The following is a 23,644-nucleotide window of genomic DNA, read 5'->3' on the forward strand; positions in this document are numbered from 1 at the left end:
ATGCCACTGAAAATTACTTTTTCAATGCTTCTCTAGTTTAAAATGTAACTAAGAATTGATTGTTAAACATGTAGCTAGCTAACCTTCATCTGCACTGTTATAAACTTAATGTAAAATTAATACTAATTCTTCAGGAGGAAATAGAATTTGTGACTCTTTTGATGACTTCTTAAAAAAAAAGTTTATACTCTTGGGAATATTCTGGAAATCGAAATTTGGTGAATTTGCCAAGGAAATGTAACTAAAATAAAATGGAACACAAATCAGAAACTCTAAAAACTACAATATACAAAAGGAATACTAAAACTCCACACTCAGCCATAGCTTTCTTGGCCCTTTTTGCTCCTAACTTACCTTAAAAAGCTAACTCAGTATTAAGTATTTTGTAAAATTAAGTATCTAACAAGCTACAAGTCATCACACAAGTTGTCCAAGAAATTATTAGATTGCCAGTTATTTCCCAACCATCAAATCAAACTAAGATAATTTTCCTATGCCCTCTTTATCACAAAACAAGAAACTAAAACTTAAAAGCCATTACACTGATTTGCTAAAATCTAAACAAATATTTTTCTAAATGAGTTGTCCACATGAACAACAACAACAAAATGGAACTATTGAATACAAACCAAAATAGAATAAACTATACTTTGAAGTAAAATTTCAGGTTCATTTCTCTTCAATCCTTATGGAAAGAAAAGCACCAGTTCCGAAAAAAACAAAGCAAATATCCTTATCTGATTTTCAAGCTTATTATTGTGTACTTTTAATATTAGACAAATGTATTAAATTTTAATGTATGCAGGCTCATAATGGTAATAAAAGAGTCTAGCAATGTGAGTAATATGTAGCAATTTTTTTAAAAGAATTTACAGTTCGGCTTGAAACGCTAACTCTTCCAATTTATTTGGGAATATAACAGGATAAAAGTACCTACCTCACAGGGGAGTGGTAGAAATAAGTAATACCTCTCAAATGCCTAGCAATATACCTGGAATAGAGCAGGTATGTTCTGAATAGTAGCAACATGATTATTGGCAAGAAAGGACTCTGAGCTTGTTTTCTGCAATCTAAAGTGGTAACAATGATGAAACCTGCTGGACCTGTCTCTTAGGATCCTCGTGAAGATCTAAGGAGATAATGCAAATGAAGGCAGTCTCATGGAAAAAGAATAGGCTTGAGCTTTGGACAAGTCACAAACCTCTTTGAGCCTCATTTTCATAAAATAAATTGCAAGTCATAACAGCTACATCTCACACGGTCTTTAATACTGATGATTAAAAATAAATCTAATAAGTGTGAAAATATGTAAAAGGCACTAAATGTTAGCTGAATGTATACAAAATTTTACTACAGCAATATTCAAGTAAGCTGGAAAATACCAATTCAAACAGCTATTACAACATGCAACAGTACATATCAAACGTTACATGAGAACTATCATTAGATTTATAAATCAGGATTCAATATTCCGTCAGAATGAATTTGAGTAGTAGTATTACAATGTGTGTATCTCCTATGCTTTTGTTCAAAGTGGAGTATATAAGGCTTTTTCTCTTCTGTTTCTAGAGGCTGTGAGATGTTTAGCAGGCTGACTATAATCAGTATGCACAGGTCACAAACTCAGATGCCTAAAGATGTAGCTCATTTTAAATATTTTATAAGAAAAAGGAACAGTACAATTGTGACAATAAATGCCCATTGAATTTGGTCTTGGTTTATTTTTAGAGAATAGAGGGGCAAACTGGTACATGCAGTCCTATCTAAAAGGGGCAGCTGCTGTTAAGAGTAGAATGCCATGGGAAAATAAAGGCCTAGGGTGGCCAGATGTAGATTTAAAGCAGGTGGAAATTTGGGTATTCAGGTGAATATTTTCATTTCCAAATACTCAAAAAACATATCTGATACTGTGTAAGCCAAATAAAACATGACTGTGAGTCAGATGTGGCCAATACTTTGCCACCTTTGTATTAAACAGGGTAAATTCCCATGAGGGTAGGGACCTTGTAGATTTTGCTTATCCCAGAATGGAGCATAGTGTTTTGCACATAGTAAGTGCTCAATAAATATTTCTTGAACAACTAATGAAGCAACAGATCTCAGAAGACTAAGGAAAACACCAAGCAACAAGTGAAGAGACAATGAACAGAAAAAATGCCCCAAAGCAAAGGGTTGTTGTTGCCACTGACTTGAGCACTTTGACTACTTGTGGTTTTGGTGACTCAGCTGAAGTCAGATCTTTTTTTTTTTTTTTTTTTTTTTTAATTTTTAAGTGTATTGACTTTTTTATCCTGGAAATTCCTATCGGCCACTCAACCAAAAAGCACTGAATACGTAAATATGCCAAGTTTACGAATAAATCCTTGTTTATTATACATGGTCAGGTATTAAAAGTATGTATGAAAAGGAAAAATGTTTTAAATGTCCATTCCTGAGATAATAAGGCAAAGCACAAAATGCTACATATTTAGAAAAATCAAGTATCTAAGAACCAGCAGCTCTGACTAAATTAGAACTTATGCAACATGAACAACTGAGAATTCTTTCTTAATCCCTTTATCTTGCTCCTCAACTACTAAAATAACTGACTAATTGCTAGATCCTGGAGAATATAAAACTAGATTCATTTGAAACCCCAGGTACTGTAATCATGTGAAAATAAAGAAACAGCAAGTGTGAAATGATTTTTTCTTTTTTTTTTGGAGACAGAGACTTGCTCTGACACCCGGGCTGGAACGCAGTGATGCAATCTAGGCTCACTGCAGCCTCTGCCTCCTGGGCTTAAGCAATTCTCCTGTCTCAGCATCCTGAGTAGCTGAGACTATAGGCATGTGCCACCATCAAATTTTTTTTTTCTTTTTAATTGTTCTAAGGAAAGGGTGAAAAACACTGATTTGAAAAAAGGTTTATTTATTTTCACTGGACTTGGTCAATGTCTACTAATCTTTAAATTGCCCAAGCAGTCAGCAGTACCTGAGTGAATCTAAAAACAGGGGAGAACGTTGCTCTTACTGATAGTGAAAGCACTGGAAAGAAGTCACAGAGTTGAGCTGAAAATAAAAACTCTTCCTGCTCCCAGGAACAACTTCCATATTCAAACAAAAAGTCTTCCTGTGACAAGCTACTGACAGGCTCACAAAAGAGAAATAACTTTTATTCTATATTTTTCTGTTTGAGAAAAAAGGTGACAGTATGACCGACATGGGTAATGAGAGATTCTATAACTTGTAACATTATATAACTGAGAAAGAGCATTAACTATGTAAGTATATGCAGTAATGGATGAGGGAGATCACAGCAAAAAAATTAAATATGCACCTATTATAGAGGCAGAATAAAATGAGGGAGGGAGGGAGGGAGGGAGAGAGCAGGAGAGAGCAGGAGAGAGCGAGAGAAAGAAAAGAAAAGAAAAGAAAGAAAATAACCAGCTTGCATCACAATGATAGGATTAAATTCACACTTACCAATATTAACTTTAAATGTAAACGGGCTAAATGTCCCATTTAAAAGACACAGGGTGGCAAATTGGATAAAGAATCAATACCCATCAGTGTGCTATATTTAGGAGACCCATCTTATGTGCAAAGATGCACATAGGCTCAAAATAAAGCCATAGAGGAATATCTACCAAGCAAATGGAAAGCCAAAATAAGCAGGGGCTGCAATGCTAGTCTCTGATAAAACAGACTTTAAACCAACAAAGATAAAAAAACCACACACAGACAAAGAAGGGCATTACATAATGGTAAAGAGATCAATCCAACAAGAGCTAACTATCCTAAATATATACGCACCCTATACAGGAGCACCCAGATTCATAAAGCAAGTTCTTAGAGACCTATAAAGAGGCTTAGACTCCTACATGATAATAGTGGGAGACTTCAACACCCCACTGTCAATATTAGATCAACAAGACGGAAAATTAACAAGGATATTCAAGACTTGAACTCAGCTCTGGACCAAGCAGACCTAACAGACATCTACAGAACTTTCCACCCAAAATCAACAGAATATACATTGTTCTCAGCACCACATCACACTTATTCTAAAATTGACCACATAATTGGAGGTGAAACACTCCTCAGCAAATGCAAAAGAATGGAAATCATAACAAACAGTCTCTCAGGCAACAGGTCAATCAAATTAGAACTCAAGATTAAGAAACTCACTCAAAACTGCACAACTACATGGAAATGAAACAAGCTGCTCCTGAATGACTACTAGGTGAATAACTAAATTAAGGCAGAAATGAATAAGTTCTTTGAAACCAATGAGAACAAAGACACAACATACCAGAATCTCTGGGACACAGCTAAAGCAGTGTTTAGAGGGAAATTTATAACATTAAATGCACACAGGAGAAAGCAGAAAATATCTAAAATCAACACCCTAACATCAAAATTGAAAGAAATAAAGAAGCAAGAGCAAACAAATTCAAAAGCTAGCAGAAGACAAGAAATAATTAAGATTGGAGCAGAACTGAATGAGACAGAGACACGAAAAACTCTTAAAAAAAAAAAATAGGCCGGGCGCGGTGGCTCAAGCCTGTAATCCCAGCACTTTGGGAGGCCGAGGCGGGTGGATCACGAGGTCAAGAGATCGAGACCATCCTGGTCAACATGGTGAAACCCCGTCTCTACTAATACAGAAAATTAGCTGGGCATGGTGGCGTGTGCCTGTAATCCCAGCTACTCAGGAGGCTGAGGCAGGAGAATTGCCTGAACCCAGGAGGCGGAGGTTGCGGTGAGCCGAGATCGCGCCATTGCACTCCAGCCTGGGTAACGAGAGCAAAACTCCGTCTCAAAAAAAAAAAATAATAATAATAATCAATGAATCCAGGAGCTGGTTTTCTGAAAAGATTAACAAAATAGATAGACCGCTAGCCAGACTAATAAAGAAGAGAGAGAAGAATCAAATAGACACAATAAAAAAATGATAAAAAGGATATTACCACTGATCCCACAGAAATACAAACTACCACCAGAGAATACTATAAATCCCTACACAAATAAACTAGAAAATCTAGAAGAAATGAATAAATTCCTGGACACATACACCTTCCCAAGACTAAACCAGGAAGAAGTCGAATCCCTGAATAGACCAATAACAAGTTCTGAAACTGAGGCAATAATAGCCTACCAACCAAAAAAAGCCGACCAGATGGATTCACAGCCAAATTCTACCAGAGATACAAAGAGGAGCTGGTACCATTTCTTCTGAAACTATTCCAATTAGAAAAAGAGGCACTCCTCCCTAACTCATTTTATGAGGCCAGCATCATCCTGATACCAAAACCTGGCAGAGACACAACAAAAAAAGAAAATTCCATGACAAAATCCCTGATGAGCATCGATGTGAAAATCCTCAATGAAATACTGGCAAACCGAATATAGAAGCACATTAGAAAGTTTATCTACCACAATTAAGTTGGCTTCATCCCTAGGATGCAAGGCTGGTTCAACATAGGCAAATCAATAAATGTAATCCATCACTTAAGCAGAACCAATGACAAAAACCATGATTATCTCAATAAATACAGAAAAAAGCCTTCGATAAAAGTAAACACCCTTCATGCTAAAAACTCTCAATAAACTAGGTATTGATGTAACGTATCTCAAAATAATAAGAGCTATTTATGACAAACCCACAGCTAATATCACACTGAATGGGCAAAAGCTGGAAGCATTCCCTTTGAAAACCAGCACAAGACAATGATGCCCTCTCTCACCACTCCTATTCAACATAGTGTTATTGGAAGTTCTGGCCAGGGCAATTAGGCAAGAAAAAGAAATAAAGGGTATTCAAAGAGGGAGAGAGGGAGTCAAATGGTATCTGCTTGCAGATGACATGATTGTGTATTTAGAAAACCCCATCATCTCAGGCCCAAATCTCCTTAAGCTTCAGCAACTTCAGCAATCTCAGGATACAAAATCAATGTGCAAAAATCACAAGCATTCATATACACCAATAATAGGCAAACAGCCAAATCATGAGTGAACTCCTATTTACAACTGATACAAAGAGAATAAAATACCTAGGAGTACAACTTACAAGGGATGTGAAGGACCTCTTCAAGGAAAACTACATACCACTGTTCAAGGAAATAAGAAAGGAAACAAATAAGTGGAAAAATATTCCACACTCACAAATAGGAAAAATCAGTATCATGAAAATGGCCAGACCACCCAAAGGAATCATAGATTCAATGCTATCCCCCCATCAAGCTACCAATGACTTTCTTCACAGAATTACAAGAAACTACTTTAAATTTCATATGGAAGCAAAAAAAGAGCCCATATAGCCAAGACAATCCTGAGCAAAAAGAATGAAGCTGGAGGCATCATGCTACCAGACTTCAAACAATACTACAAGGCTACAGTAACCAAAACAGCATGGTACTGGTACCAAAACAGATATACAAGACTGATGAAACAGAATAGAGGCCTCAGAAATAACACTACACGTCTACAACCAACTGATCTTTCACAAACCTGACAAAAACAAGAATGGGGAAAGGATTCCCCATTTAATAAATGGTATTGGGAAAACTGGCTAACCATATGCAGAAAACTGAAACTGGATCCCTTCCTTACACCTTTTATAGAAATTAACTCAAGATGGATTAAAGACTTAAATGTAATACCTAAAACCATAGAAATCCTAGAAGAAAACCTAGGCAATACCATTCAGTACAGAGTTATGGGCAAAGACTTCATGACCAAAACACCAAAAGCAATGGCAACAAAAGCCAAAATTGACAAAGGGACCTAATTAAACTAAAGAGCTTCTGCATAGCAAAATAAACCATCATCAGAGTGAACAGGCAACCTACAGAATGGGAGAAAATTTTTGCAATCTATCCATCTGACAAAGGGCTAATCCAGAATCCACAAGGAGCTTAAACAAATTTACAAGAAAAAAACAAGCAACCCCATCAAAAAGTGGGCAAAGGATATGAACAGACACTCCTCAAAAGACGACACTTATGCAGCCAACACACACATGAAAAAAAGCTCATTATCACTGGTCATTACAGAAATGCAAATCAAAACCCCAATAAGATAGCATCTCACACCAGTCAGGATGGTGATCATTAAAAAGTCAGGAAACAGATGCTGGAGAGGATGTGGAGAAACAGGAACACTTTTACACTGTTGGTGGGAACGTAAATTAGTTCAACTACTGTGGAAGACAGTGTGGTGATTCCTCAAGGATCCAGAACCAGAAATACCATTTTACCCAGTAAACTCATTACTGGGTATATACCCAAAGGATTAGAAATCATTCTACTATAAAGACACATGCACACGTATGTTTACTGCAGCACTATTCACAATAGCAAAGACTTGGAACCAACCCAAATGCCCTTTAATGATAGACTGGATAAAGAAAATGTGGCACATATATGCTGTGGAATACTATGCAGCAATAAAAAAGGATGAGTTTATGTCTTTTTCAGGAACATGGATGAAGCTGGAAACCATCATTCTCAGTAAACTAGCACAGGAACAGAAAACCAAACACTGCATGTTCTCATAAGTGGGAGTTGAACAATGAGAAAGTATGGACACAGGTAAGGGAACATCACACACCAGAGCCTGTCAGTGGCAGGGTGGAGGGCTAGGGAAGGGATAGCATGAACAGAAATACCTAATGTGGATGATGGGTTGATGGGTGCAGCAAACCACTATACACGTGCATACCTATGTAACAAACCTGCATGTTCTGCACATGTATTCCAGAACTTAAAGTATATTAAAAAAAAAAAATGGGCACAGCATCTTTGAGCAGGAATCTGGCAAATAATTACCAAAAATAGGAATGTATGTATCCTTGAATAAGCAAGGTTTCAAGGATTACAACCCACAGACATACTCATACACAAACAAAATACTAGGAAAAGTATAGATATCCATCTATGTACACAAGACTGGTTAATACATTGCAGTTTATCCACCTATGAAATATAAGGCAATTGTAAAGAATGATGAAGGTCACCTGGAATAACTGCTATCATAAATTATGAAGGCTCAGAATTGTGTACAGCAGGATATCACTGTGTAAAGCATAGTGTGGAAAGAACATATGTATCTGGAAGGATCACAAGAAACTGATAGTACTGGCTACCTCTTTTAAGGTGATTCAGGTGAGAGAGGCAAACATATTACCTATTCAAAAATAAAATTAAAATTAATTTAAAATAAAGAGAAATCTTACTAATTTAAATAAATTTATAATAAAGCAAAGAAAATAATTAAATTTTCTTAATTTAAATAAAGAAGCAAAGATAGCAACCAAACGCAAATAAAAAAATTTGGGGAGACAGTTCTCCATGGGTGTCTCATGTTTCTGCATGTTTTGGACTATATTTTCAAACATGTTTGTAAGAGCGAATAGCCCTGGAAGATAAAGACAATGTCACCTCCAGAGAAAAGGACAGACATGACTACTTCCCATGATAAAAGATTTAGTTTCCCAAAGCTGAGGGGTTCCCTCTTCCACAATGCAACTCACTGAGTGTGCACATGTCACCTGGCCCTCTTGGGCTTAAGGAACTGACACAAGAAAATGCTGATATTCTAGCTATTGCTATTGCTATGAGTAATAAAGTTCCTTGATTTTGATTAAGGACTCATATATTCTGTGGGAATCCATAAAACTGTAGCCAGGCTAACTTGCTGGATTCCAAGTAGGCTGTAATCTCAGACCATTACAAACATAAGAAAAAAAAAATTAAAAAATAAAGCAGAATCTAAGGCTAAAAGCTTTACATGGGATAGAGACGAATACTTTATAACATAAAAAAATTCAATCCAATAAGAACATGAGTCATTAATATTTGTGCAAACAACACAGTTATGAAATATATAAGGCCAGAAAACATCGCTGCAAGGCAAATAATACCAAAACAACTAAAAGACTTTAAAAATGAGAAAAAGTTGATAAAACCACAGTCACAGTAGGGATATTTTAATAAACTTCTTTTCAAATTTGTCAGATTATATAGACCAAACAGAAGTAAGGATACAAAATATTTCAATAATACAACCAAATTCAATTATGGGAAGTATACACACATACACACATATTTTCTAATACATACAAACATACATACATACATACATACACACATCTACACATATGGGTCAGAAAAATGCAGATTTTACACTCCACAGAAGAAAATATATATGCTTCTCTTATATTCACAATTTCCAGAACTCAATGATGTACTTGGCCACACAAAAAACATCAAAACATTTAAAAAATATAGAGAAGTATGGACAGCTTTCTCTAATATCAAGATCAAAATGACATCCCATTACACATCTCCCTGCTCCCCTAAATTTTATTTACAATTATAATGCATCTTTTCTACTTAATATCTAAATCAAAGAAAAAGTTAAAAATTAAATGAGAAATGCTAGAAATTAACAAAAAATATTAAAATCTCAGACAACTAAAGCTATTATATAAGAAAAATCTCTATGCCTAAAATACTTGCATTATTAAAACTTTCATTATTTTCCTTTATTATTTTTGTTGCCTTAAAACACTTAAAATATTAAGAATTAAATACAGTTCCTCCCAAAACAGAGCCACTGTGTTAATACTGCCCACCCTGAAACCAAACTACTCAGTGGCTGAGAAGATATGTCTTACAGCCACCTCTGAGGCAAATCCAAGGCAGTGCTATGTATAATCAGGGCAATGTTGACATAAAGTGGGGAGGGGAGCACTTTTAAAAGTTTTAGACAAGTAGTAAGTAGTCATTGGAAAAATACTCACAAGCCATTTCTTTACCAATCTCCTCTAAAATGTTTCCTGAACTCAACAAAATATTCAAGCATCTTTTGTAGTCTCTTTACTCCCTCCTTTAGAAAAATCGTAACAATCACATTTTATAATTTTCACATTTGCCAACATCAACATCTGTGGCATATGGTTTACAGCAGCTAGGCACTCTTATAATCTCTTTACCCCTGAATTGAGTCACTACACTGCTAACCCTCAAGTTGTTTCCAGCACCCACTAAACACAGCTCACTCTTTATAAAGCCTCTGACATCTGCCTCTTTCCCCTTCCAACACATCACCTACACCCTGAACATGTAAAGTAATGAATCAATCTCCAAACTAGCCTTTAAATAAATTACTTTCCTTACCAATGCTTCTGCATACTAATATACTATATTCCAAGTTCCAAACAGTTTATAAAATAACTTCATCATACAGCTATAATTTATCTTTTTGCCTTCAATTTTCTTTTAGCATTCTTTCTTGCCCCCAACTATACCTGCCCAGTTATCTCTAAACGTGGCCTCCCTTTCTCTCAAATCTTCATCCTTTCAAGAATGAAGAACTAATTTAAAAACTAATTTATTTTTTACTATATGTATACATATATATAAATATACATATGAATATAATGATTCTGGGCCAAACGCGGTGGCTCACACTTGTAATCCCAGCACTTTGGGAGGCTGAGGCGGGCGGATCATGAGGTCAAGAGATCGAAACCATCCCGGCCAACATGGTGAAACCCCATCTCTACTAAAAAACACAAAAAATTTGCTGGGCGTGGTGGCGTGCACCTGTAGTCCCAGCTACTCGGGAGGCTGAGGCAGGAGAACTGCTTGAACCTGGGAGGTGGAAGTTGCAGTGAGCCGAGATCGCGTCACTGCACTCCAGCCTGGCGCCTGGTGACAGAGCAAGACTCTGTCTCAAAATAATAATAATAATAATAACAATAATTCTGTAAAAGGGTAAAACTGCTGACAGATGTGGGCTGAGTTATAGCTAATGCTCCTTAAAAGAGGAAACACAAAAATGAGATAAATTTGGAAATGTATTTTATTCCTTTAAAATGAGATTTCACTAATACCACATCTTAATGAAAATAAGAACTGGGACCAGGAGAACAAAAGCTTTTAAAGTTTGGGGACAGCTATGCTGTTTCACTTGGTTTCTTGTACTGTTTTCTCTCTTCTTTCCTTTTAAACTCAAGAAAGTTTTCTTGGAATGTTCGAATGATACAAAAATCAACCTTATGAAAGTGAGACAAGGAAAACGAGACCCCTCCCACAAGGCAGGGTTAATATAAAGATTTGTGAAATGATGAGGTAAATTAAAAACCAGTAAACAAAGACAACAGACGTCATATTCCTTCTCAGATGTTACTAATGAAATCAGAAATGGAACCTCAATCCTACTTCAGGTCTCCTAGATCCATCAGAACTTCCTTTCTTCTCATCAAACTAAGTATTTTTATTTTAATTTATCTTCTATGCATCTTCTTTTAACATAAGCCATAAAGAAAAAAAAAGTACCTCAACATAAATACATTTATTCATGTATATTAAAGTATTTCTATTTCTATACAGACTATAAAACGTTCTGTGCTTCTACAAAGATTAATTTCTGCTAGAATCCTAGTAAGCAATTTGCCATCAAATCTAAACTTTTATGTCGGTTGTGTAGGCTACCACATTGCTTATAAAAAGTAGAAATATTATATATTTTCCATTAAGCTGTAGCTTTAAGTTGTCACATATGATAGCAGTAGTTTTCTAATTATCCTCCCACTCCCTACACATTACATTTTATAGGACTCATACTGTCATGCAAGAGTTGTAGACTTCTAACTTGGAATTAAACAACTATGAGATTTTTTTAATAAAGTATCAAAAAATTTGGATTTGTTAGCATGTTAGATAATAGAGTTTCCCACCCCCTCCAAAGCAACCTATAGATTTAATGCAATTCTATCAAATTACTAAAGTCATTTTTCACAGAATCCGAAAAATCCATTCTCAAATTCATACGGAACCAAAGAAGAGCCTGAATAGCCAGAGCAAACCTAAGCAAAAAGAACAAAGCTAGAGGCATCACATTACCTGACTTCCAACTACACTACTGGCTATAGTAACCAAAACATCATGGTACTGGTACAAAAACAGACACAAAGACCAATGGAACAGAATAGAGATCCCTGAAATAAAGCCATATACCTAAAACCAACTGATCTTCCACAAAGTCAACAAAAATAAACAACGGAAAAAAGACACCCTGTTCAATGAAGGGTGCTGGAGAAACTGCCTAGCCATATGCAGAAGAATGAAACTGATCCCTTGGTTTTTACCATATATCAAGATGAATTAAAGACTTAAATGTCAGAATTCAAACTATAAAAATTCTAGAAGAAAAACTAGGAAAAACTCTTCTGGACACTGGCCTAGACAAAAAATAAGACCTAAAAGGCAAATGCAACAAAAATAAAACTGACATTTGGGACTTAATAAGAGCTTCTTCATAGTAAAAGAAATTCCAACAGAGAAAAAAGACAACCTACAGAATAGGAGAAAATATTTGCAAGCTATGTATCAACAAAGGCCTAATATCCTGAAACATAAGGAACTTGAAACAAGCAAAAACAAATAATCGCATTAAAAAGTGGGCAAATGACATGAAAAGACACTTCTCAAAAGAAGACATATAAGCAGCCAACATGCATATGAAGAAATGTTTATCACCACTAATCATCAGAGAAATGTAAATCAAAACCACAATGAGATATCATCTCACTCGAGTCAGAATAACTACTATCAAAAAGTCAAAATATGGGCCGGGTGCAGTGGCTCATGCTTGTAATCCCAGCACTTTGGGAGGCCAAGGCAGGCGGATCATGAGGGCAGGAATTCAAGACCAGCCTGGCCAACATGGTGAAACCCCATCCCTACTAAAAATACAAAAATTAGCCAGGTGTGGTGGTGGGTGCCTGTAATCCCAGCTACTGGGGAGGCTGAGGCAGGAGAACTGCTTGAACTCAGGAGGCGGAGGTTGGAGTGAGCTGAGATCGTGCCACTGCACTCCAGCCTAGGCAACAAGAGTAAAACTCTGTCTCGGAAAAAAAACAAAAACAAAAAAGGTCAAAACGTGGCCAGGTGCAGTGGCTCATACCTGTAATCCCAGCATTTTGTGAGGCCACAATGGGCAAATCACCTAAGGTCAGGAGTTCAAGACCAGCTTGGCCAACATGGCGAAACCCTCTCTCTACTAAAAATACAAAAATTAGCCAGGCGTGGTGACAAGCACCTGTAATCCCAGCTACTCGGGAGGATGAGGCAGGAGAATTGCTTGAACCCGGGAGGCGGAGGTTGCAGTGAGACGAGATTAAGCCACTGCACTTCAGCCTGGGCAACAGAGTGAGACTCCATCTCAAAATAAAAAAAGTCAAAATATAACAGAGGTTGGTGAGGATATGGAGCAAAGGCAACACTTACACACTGCTGGTGGGAATATAAATTAGTTCAGCCCCTGTGGAAAGCAGTATGGAGATTTCTCAAAGAACTAAAACCAGTACTACCATTCGACCCAGCAATCCTACTACTGGTTATCTTCCCAAAGGAAAAGAAATCATTCAACCAAAAAGACACCTGCACTCGTATGTTTATTGCAGCACTATTCACAACAGCATAGTCATGAAATCAACCTAGGTGCCATTAATGGTGGACTGGATAAAGAAAAAGTGGTACACATACACTACGTAGCCATAAAAAAAAATGAAACAATGTCATTTGCAGCAATATGGATGCAGCTAGAGGCCATTATCCTAAGTAAATTAATGCAGAAATAGAAAATCAAATGCAGGCATGTTCTCAAGTGGGAGCTAAACAATGGGTATACATAGACATAAAGATGGAAACAACAGATGCAGGGAACTTCAAAAGTGGGAAAAGAGGGAGGGAGACAAGAGTTGAAAAACTACCTATTGAGTCCTATGTTCACTACTTGGGGAATGGGTTTACTAGAAGCCCAAATACCAGCATTACACAATAGATTAATGTAATAAACCTGCGCAGGTACCCCACCTCCTCCACCTAAATGTTTTTTAAAAAAGGTAACAGGGCATCTACTGTATGTTTACCTCTCAAAATCAAGGGTAATATTTCTTAGTAATAGCAACAGCACTCATTACCTGTGAAAAACTATGTGTGAAAAACCATGAAGACTGGTACTATTTCTAGTCTCATTTTCTTAAAAGAGAGAAAACCAAGACTAAGATTACACTCCTATTAAGTGCAGAATTAGAATCTGGACTCAACAAGCTCAATTTAAAGTTTGTACAAAGTACTGCTATACTTCATAACAATTTAAACATAAACTAGTGCTACTTTTGGGCAGCTATGCATATTTACAGAGGGGAAGTAAAATTGAAGTTAGTGCCATATAAAATGGGCTTACAATTTTGGTAACTGGATGAAACTGCAACTACTGTAAAGTTTCTTATATGACCATTTCTGATCCATTATCTTTATAAAGTAAACCATCTGCTAAATTTCAAATTACTCCATAAAACAAGAAGCATTTTAGAAATGTTAACACAAATGGAACAAAGTAAAATATTATTTTTCAGGTTACAATAACATTTTTCTCTTTTTGTTCGGTATCTGTGGTTTACGGTGTCCCTAGGTATGGATTCATTTTTATTTATGCCAGTTAAGATCACTGTGCTCCTTCAATCTGAGAATTTCTAGCTTTCAGCAATTCTGTAAGGTTCTCTGCCATTTCCCTTCAAATACTGCCCCTCCACAATTCCAACTCTTTTTCTGCAATTTTTATATGTATGGTGTATGCTCTCATTCTAGGCTCTATCTCAGGTATCTTTCTCATATTTTCCATGCTTCCCTCTCTGTTACGCTCTGTGTAATTTCCTCAGACCTACCTTATACTTGCCTAACTCTCCTTGCAGTTCTATCTAATCTGCTGCTTAACCTATCTATTCAGCAAGATTCTAATTTTAATGATTAATATCTAGTTAACTCTATATCTTTTTCAAAACTTCCTGTTCTTTACAGTGTCTTATTTTTCCCGTATTTCCTATTCATCTGTTTATAATTTTAACAATTTGAAAATAAAGCTGTTTTTGGTCATTTTTAAAGTTCTTGGGGGTGATAATTTTCATATCTGCTGACTCTCACTCATTTGTCATTTTTCATCACAAGTTCACATTTAACCCAGACTGTATATTAGTATAGGAATCCCATATGGGTTTAGGAACAGTTCTGGATTTGTTTCTGCCAGGCTCTTCTGGGATATCACCTACTTTGAGATTATTCTGTAACGCAGTGAAAGGGATTTGACATTTTCTATTTCCTTTAACATCACTTCATGGACAACAGTCAATTTGTAGTATAAAAATCGCTCTTCAATTCTGCCTCATAATGTAAGCTTTATCAAGTTACTTAAGGCTACAATTAGGGATCCATATTTAAGTTAAAACTCAACCACAGAAACCACCAATGTACATAAATGAACAGAGATGTCAAATCAGAGAACGGAAACCTGCCACAGAAGGCAAAGTTCACACATGCTCAGGCAGCCATAACTTAGACTTTCTTATTTAAAATTCTGCTTAGCAGCTGGCACGTTTTCTTTTCTTTTTTTTTAAATTTCAGTTTTTAAAAAATGCCAATATGCCAATTTCAGAAAGCATCCTAAATTCCGAAAGATTAAAATGTGTTTTCAGGGGACAATCTTTAAACCAAGAAAATGTAGTATATAAGGCAGAAGGCAGGCTTCTAACTTATAATGCATACCTTGGAAGACCAGATTATACCTACAGTGGGAAAAAATATGCTCTTTCCTGCAAACATGTTAGACAGGAATCCAGATTATTAGCAGACTGCATGTGCACACTGGACTCAAGGTGCTAACAGCCTGATACAATCACCTGCAGTATTTGGGTGAGCTTGACAAAACATTCTCCCATGGACAGTGTAGAAACTGGGATATTTTTTCATCACCTTTATTGCAGAACAAATTGCCTTCCAACTGACTCAATCTTTCTTCAAACACGTTTACTTTAGCAGGATACTAGTCACAGCTTGCTCTGTCCATAGAGTTGGTCTTTTTTCTGATGATTCTAAAGAGCTCTGTTTCAATTCACTAGTTTGTAATTTAACTCACAGAAGACAACTTTATTTCAAGTTGTACCTCTTCTAAGTACACATGCACAAACATAGTACCAACTACAAGTAAAACAAAGATTCCTTAAATATAAATAAATCTTACTGCCTTGAATAACAGAAGTCTAACGTAAAAACTGAACCTTATACGGTATAAAGTATATCATGATCAGGTATAGTTTAAAGACCAATAAAATCAAGACTAAGAATTGCTAAATCAAAACTACAATGAGATATCATCTCACTCCACTTAAAATGGCTTTTATCAAAAGGACAGGCAGTAACATGCTGGCAAGGGTGTGGAGGAAAGGGAACACTGTTGGTGGGAATGTAAATTAGTATAGACACCATGGAGAACAGTACAGAGGTTCCTCAAAAAACTAGAAAGAGAACTACCATATGATCCAGCATTCCTGTTACTGGATATATAACCAAAAGAAAGGAAATCAGTATATCGAAGAGATATCTGCACTCCCATGTTTACTGCAGCATTATTTACAATAACTAAGACATGGAATCAACCTAAGTATCTACCAACAGATGAATGGATACAGAATATCTATATATAGATATAGTGGTATCTATAAACAATGGAATATTATTCAGCCATGAAAATGAATGAAATTCTGTCATTTGCAACAACACGGATGGAATTGGAGGCCATTAAGTGAAATAAGCCAGGCACAGAAAGACAAATATATTTTCACTCATTATGTGGGAGCTTAAAAAACAAAACAAAACTCATCTCATAGAGACAGAGAGAAGAATGATAGTTACCAGAGGCTGGGAAGGGTACTGGGGAAGGGGGGATACAAAGAGGGTTTGATTAATGGGTACAAAAATAGTCAGACAGAAGGAATAAGACCTAGTGTTTGGAAGCACAGAAGGACAACTATAGTTAACGATAATTTATTGTGTATTTCAAAATAACTAGAAGAGTAGAACTGGAATGTTCCTAACACAAAGAAATTATAAATGCTTGAGGTGATAGACATCCCAATTATGCTAATTTGATCATTACACATTGTACATCTGTATCTGAATATCACATGTACCCCCATAAATCAACTACTATTATGTACACATAAAATAAAAATTTTAAAAAGACTAAGAATTTGCTAATAATATTTATTTCAGTTTTAGGCTTGTTCTAAACATTCTAGAAGATAAGGGGCAAGGAAATGAAGAGAGTCTCTATACTCATAAGATTTATATTAGGTTCATAGACTAAACAAGGAATTATTAGGTCCATAAATTCAACAATGAAGCACATGAAAGAGGGAAAAGTATACAAAATAGGCAGTTCTTGACATAAAGGCAATCAATGTTGACAAACACTCACTGTGGCATTCTGAATTTTTATCATGCTGCCAAAATACCATCTGCAATAGATAATGTCACCCACATCATTCAAAATACTTCCCTGCCCTGACAGCCTTGGGCTTCCCATTGGGACTTCTGCTGAGCCAGCTGCCCAAGCCCTGAGAGCTTCTACTGGCTCAGCCGATTTCTTCTTCAGGTACTAGGATTTGAGTGTTCAAATATATTGTGCATTTAAAAAAATAAGAAGGTTTTGGTGAGCTAGTCTGTAAAACAGACCAATATTTCAAATACTATCTCTGTGAGAAAGAGTCTGAAACTTTAAATTATCAACTTATATTCGAATTTCTGGAACTCATCCAATTCAGGAGCTTATCTATATAAATATATCCAGCCTGAAGAAAACAAGCCACTATTCTTCTTGCTAACTATGAATGTTTATAGACAGTTAAATTAACATTCACTTAACAAATTTCAAAATTTCAGATCTAGCTACTTTGGAAAAGGCTGCAAAAAGTGTAAGTTAAATCAGCACTATGTTGAAAAAAACTGTTCTTGTTTGAGCACTAACAGTTTAGAGGCCCAATATATCTGATGCATCTCTCTACAGAATAAACATGTAGGAATTCAAATATAAAATTGTGAAGAATCCAATTTACCAAAAAGATTCACTTTTAGAGATTCTTTGACTTTACCTTGTTCTACTTTATAACAATCCTAGATGGTTTGCCTAGGTATTAAAGAAGCCAATTTTCATTTGGACTCATCACCTGTGACAGAACTGTTGGTAGCGAAGGGGGAGGGTTCTGCCTTTAAAACAAGGTGGCATTAGAATTCTCCTTGCCTATGATAGGAAAGTCATTATTAATCTGCCACCTCTCTGTAACCCTCCACATTTGTCCAGGCAAAACTTCCTTTTCCTTCACTTACTCATAACTGGCCACTGTACAAGGGCTAGTTTTAAAACCTCAAAAACTATATACAGTTTTTATTAAGAGGTTGTATTTGCTTCTGGCTGTGAATGTTTATACAGTTAATACACACTTTGAATTTTTTATCTCCACAAAATAAAAAATAAAAGAAGCCAGGCATTGTGGCATGTACCTGTAGTCCTAGCTACTTGGGAGGCTGAGGTAAGAGGATCACTTGTGCCCATGAGTTTGAGGCTATAGTATGCCATTACTGTGCCTATAAATGGCTACTGAGCTCTAGCCCGGGCAACACAGCAAGACCCTGATTCTAAAATAATAATAATAATAATAATAATAATAATTTTTTAAAGATTTCAGTCAACAACTTTATGAATGGCTACAACTTTATTAACTTTTTGAATGACATTTACTAATTTCTAGATTGAAATCTGTCAAATATTTAAAACTCGAAATCTTTGGTTGTTACAGTATCCCCAAGCAGAAGGTTACATATTAGTTATAATAGTTCTCAAGACACAAAACAAGTGATCTAGTAGAAAAGTTTAATGATTTAGACACAGTTAAATCAGGAAATTAAACACTGTCAAATATCCAAACCTAACCAAAAACAAGCAATGGGGAAAGGATTCCCTATTCAATAAATGATGCTGGGATAACTGGCTAGCCGTAAGCAGAAGGTTGAAACTGGACCCCCCTGCCCTACTTCCTTAAACCATATACAAAAATTAACTCAAGATGAATTAAATACTTAAATGTAAAATCCAAAACTATACAAACCTTGGAAGACAACTTATGCAATACCCTTGTAGACATAGGAACAGGCAAAGATTTCATGAGAAAGCCACCAAAACCAATTGCAATAAAAGCAAAAATTGACAAATGGGATCTTATTAAAGAGCTTCTGCACAGCAAAGGAAACTATCAACAAAGTGAACAGACAACCTACAGAATGGGAGAAAAACTGTGCAAACTATGCATCTGACAAAGGTTTAATATCCAGCATATATAAGAAACTTAAAATTACAAGGAAAAAAGCAAACAACCCCATGAAAAAGTGGGAAAGGAGACGAACATTTTTCAAAAGAAGACATAAATGTGGCCAAGAATCATATGAAAAAAAGCTCAATATCACTGATCCATTAGAGAAATGCAAATCTAAATCACAAAGAGATACCATTTCAAATGTCAGAATGGCTGTTATTAAAAAGTCAAAAAATAATACATGTTGGAGAGGATGTGGAGAAAAAGGAACACTTAATACACTGTTGTTGGTGGGAGTTCAACCATTGTGGAAGACAGTGTGGCAATTCCTCAAAGACCTAAAGACAGAAATACCATCTGACTCATCAATCCCACTACTGGGTATATACCCAAAGGAATATAAATTATTTTGTTATAAGACACATGCATGCATTATGTTCACTGCAGCACTGTTCACAAGAGCAAAGACATGGATCAACCTAAATGCCCATCAATGATAGGCTGGATAAAGAAAATGTGAGTTAATATGCACCGTGTGAATACTACACAGTCATAAAAAAGAAAAAGAGCATGTCCTATGTGGAAACATGGATGGAACTGGAGGCCATTATCCTCAGCAAACTCACACAGGAACAGAAAAGTAAATTCCCCATGTTCTCACTTATAAGTGGGAGCTAAATGATGAGAACACATGGACATATAGAGGGGAAAAACACACACTGGAGCCTATCAGAGGGTGGAGAGTTAGAGGAAGGAGAGGATCAGAAAAAATAACTGATGAGTCCTAGACTTAATACCTGAGTGACAAAGTATCTGTAAAACAAACCTCTATGACACAAGTTTACCTATATAACAAATCTGCACATGTACCCCTGAACTTAAAAGTTAAAAAAACTGTTAAATATCACAATACACAAGAAGTCTGTATTCTAGATATATTACACAAAAAGTAAATGTACAGAATACTAAGACTGTGTGTAAATATATTATTATGTGGTCAAACATATTTGCGATTTTCAAATTGAAAGCCAGAGGCTTACAATTTATTGATATTTAAAGGCATTCATTAAACATAAACAATTATGGAGTACAATGATAAGACAGTGGAGCAAAGATGAAAAACAAACCCAAACACTTTTAGTCTCAAATTTTGAATTTTGAATGAGAATGCTTTCTACTTCCTAAATAACTGAACTTCAAGTAGATAATGCAAAGTAGCCAATTAATTTCATAATGCAAATCTGTTAGGATATAATCAACAGATACATTTACTATGCCAAGTAATTGCTAAAAGCCACTTTCACATTTCATCAGCAAATGAATGGGAAAAAGTGTCTATTGTCACCACTGTAACAGTGTGGCTGAAGCACCACCATACTAGAGACTGAAAGAGAGGAATAATTGAGAGACTGACTCCTAAATCAACTTGCAAAACACTATCCAAAGTAATATGCTCATTTCAATGTTAAATTCTAGCCCTCCCAACATTTTTCTTACCTGAGTAGAAATCTCAGATAAGTGCTACTGTATCTACTAAGTTTTCCACACAACACTTTTATTTAACCAATAATTCTTAGCTCAGAGAACAGTGACTATTATTAGTGGGCTCTAAGCCGCATTTCTGTTCATTCACTACTATATCTCTAATTCCTAACACAGTACTTCGCACATAATAGATGCTCAAAACATACACTGAATTTAGCCAATCTTTCAATTGGCTATACTGTTTACTGGTACCCTTTCTACACATTTTGTTTCAAGCCAAATTTACATCTTAAAAAAACAAAATTTCTCTTAAGCTTTTGAAGTCTGTTTCTCTATAAAATTTTGGAAAAAAAAACTTACATTTTTCCTTTATTTTATTCTACTCATTAGTCAGGACAGAACTACTTGACTTTTCCCCCTTAAGTCTATTCCAAAGTATGCCAAGACTACATTTACAATCTTTTTTTAGGTTTTAGAATATCTAGAGATTTTGCTCAGAAAAGAATGGTACAGTCTAAAGCACCAGCCCTAACAAAAATACCAGTTAGCTTCTAGAGCTGACAGATTGAATTTAAAGGCACTCATATTAAACATAAACAATTACGGGAGGAAAGAGAGAGACAGATACGCACAGCATAGGTAGTTTTGGGTTTCTCTTAAAGACTTTTTCTTCCATTAGCCATCTATTTACTCTATTTATTGAATAAACTTTTATCTTCCCTACTCCTAAATATGTTCCCTTCATTTACTCTATACTCTTAGATAAAAAGAAACAAGCTGCAGTTTCAACCATGCTTGCTTACTTTTGAAAATGGCCATTACAAACATTACTTTTTACTTACGCTTAACCCAAAAGATTTTATTTTAATGCAGCAGTTCTCAAAGTGTGGTCCAAAGAATCTTCTAGGGTAGGAGAAGTAGAAGAGCCTTTGAAATCCTTTTAGATTAACAAAGTAAAAACTATTTTCATGGTAACACTAAGACAGTATCTGCCTTTTTTTCTTTTCTTTTTTTTTTTTTTTTTTTTTTTTTTTTTTTGGAGACGGCATCTCACTCTGTCTCCGAGTGCAGTAGTGTGATCTTGGCTCACTGCAACCTCCACCTACTAGGTTCAAGTGATTCTCCTGTGTCAGCCTCCTGAGTAGCTGGGATTACAGGCATGCACCACAACAGCTGGCTAATCTTCTGTTTCTTTTTAGTAGAGATGGGGTTTCGCCATGTTGGCCAGGCTGGTCTCAAATTCTGGACCTCAAGTGATCTACCCACCTCGGCCTCCCAAAGTGCCGAGATTACAGGCATGAGCCACCGTGCCCAGCCGTATGTGCCTTTTTCATTCCCATTCTCTCCAGTATAGCAGTAGAGTTTTCCAGAGGACACAAGATATGTCATATCACAATAAACTGAACGAAGAAGCACATGTGAGAATTCCTCGTCCTCAAGCCAGATATTAAAGAGTTTGTAAAAATACAGAAAATGCCACTCTTGTCACTAAATATTTTTTGTCTTGGAAAATTTGCTTTTCTTTTTCTTTTTTTGAGACGGAGTTTTGCTCTTGTTACTCAGGCTGGAGCGCAATGGCGCGATCTCGGCTCACTGCAACCTCTGCTTCCTGGGTTCAGGCAATTCTCCTGCCTCAGCCTCCTGAGTAGCTGGGATTACAGGCACGCACCACTGTGCCCAGCTAATTTTTTGTACTTTTAGTAGAGACGGGGTTTCACCATGTTGACCAGGATGGTCTCAATCTCATGACTTCGTGATCCACCCGCCTCAGCCTCCCAAAGTGCTGGGATTACAGGCGTGAGCCACCGCGCCCGGCCAGAAAATTTGCTTTTCATTTAAAAGTTGTCAATATAATTATATTTATGTTTAATGAAATAAATTAAAAAAATTAAATTCTTTTAATTTCTAGGATGACAAATATTGGCAGATATAACCCACGTAAAGAAAAACTGAGGTCCTCAATAATCTTTTGAAGGGTTAAGAAATCTTGAGATCACTGAGTTTGAGAACCACTGCATTAGTGTGCTGGTAAAAATAAACAGCATCCTTCCCTCCTTCTAAATTATACTTGAAACATGAAATTCATAAAATGTAAGGTAATTTTAACTTAAAATATTATTTTAAAGCATTGGACTTACCGTTATAGGTTATTCTTGGCTTTGTTAAACACATTACAAGATGCAAATCCATTTCATCTGAGGGTACAAATTTTGAGCATACGGGGCACTTAAATCCTAAAAAGTAAAAGAAACTCAAGTTACTTAACTATTCTGAATATCCAACTATGGCTTTTAAAAAGCATGTAAGATCAAAAAGCATCTGAAACTTCAATATTACACTTACTGCATTACACTGTTTATGTGCAACTCAAGTCGGGAAAAGTTTGTGATTATAACATCTGACTTTGTTCAGTTTACAAAGACAGTCTCCTCATCAAACAAAACAATGAGGGGGATGCAGTCCATTACAAACTCCTGTATCTCTCTCTAATGTACTCGTCCAATTATTCTCTTGTTTTTAACTTTTTACATTAACCTATACTCATGATTTCATGTAATTATAAGCTTTGTAATCTGACGACTCTTGTAGAAATTACCTTTCCCAATGCGGTATAGTACACTGTGAGTCACAAGTTTTATAGCTAAATAGTACCTTAGACACTATTCTACCTCAATAATCTTAAAAATTTATCTGATGCAGAAACGTGAAGCCTTTCAAAACCACAAAAACAGGCCTAAGATCTAAGACTCCTGACTTCCGCTTTAATGGTCTTTCTGCCACACCAGGGTACTAAAGTCATAATGAAAACAGAAAGTACCATCAGATCAGGGTGCAGGTTTTTGCAGTCAATTTTGACACTTAAAAATTAGCTAGTTTCCTACAAGATTCAATCTGCACTACTAAGTATTTGCCTGAAGTACTCCATTAAAAATAAACTAACATACTGAAAAACAAACTCTTT

At 35.9% G+C, this 23,644-nt stretch overlaps 1 protein-coding gene across 2 annotated transcripts in view; it reads right to left on the bottom strand.

Moving 5' to 3' along the window:
* ZNRF2 (zinc and ring finger 2) overlaps positions 1 to 23,644 on the bottom strand; it is an 89,566-nt gene that overhangs the window by 20,726 nt on the left and 45,196 nt on the right. For both annotated transcript variants that reach the window (XM_064380499.1, XM_021675005.2), the window contains exon 2: positions 22,821 to 22,916. In XM_064380499.1, the coding sequence (XP_064236569.1) occupies positions 22,821 to 22,916 (96 nt within the window). The remainder of the gene's footprint in view (positions 1 to 22,820; positions 22,917 to 23,644) is intronic.

The sequence above is a fragment of the Aotus nancymaae genome, unplaced genomic scaffold (genome assembly GCF_030222135.1).
Source record: "Aotus nancymaae isolate 86718 unplaced genomic scaffold, 86718_ANA_hifiasm-v0.15.2.pri h1tg000025l, whole genome shotgun sequence".
NCBI classification, from domain to species: domain Eukaryota; kingdom Metazoa; phylum Chordata; class Mammalia; order Primates; family Aotidae; genus Aotus; species Aotus nancymaae.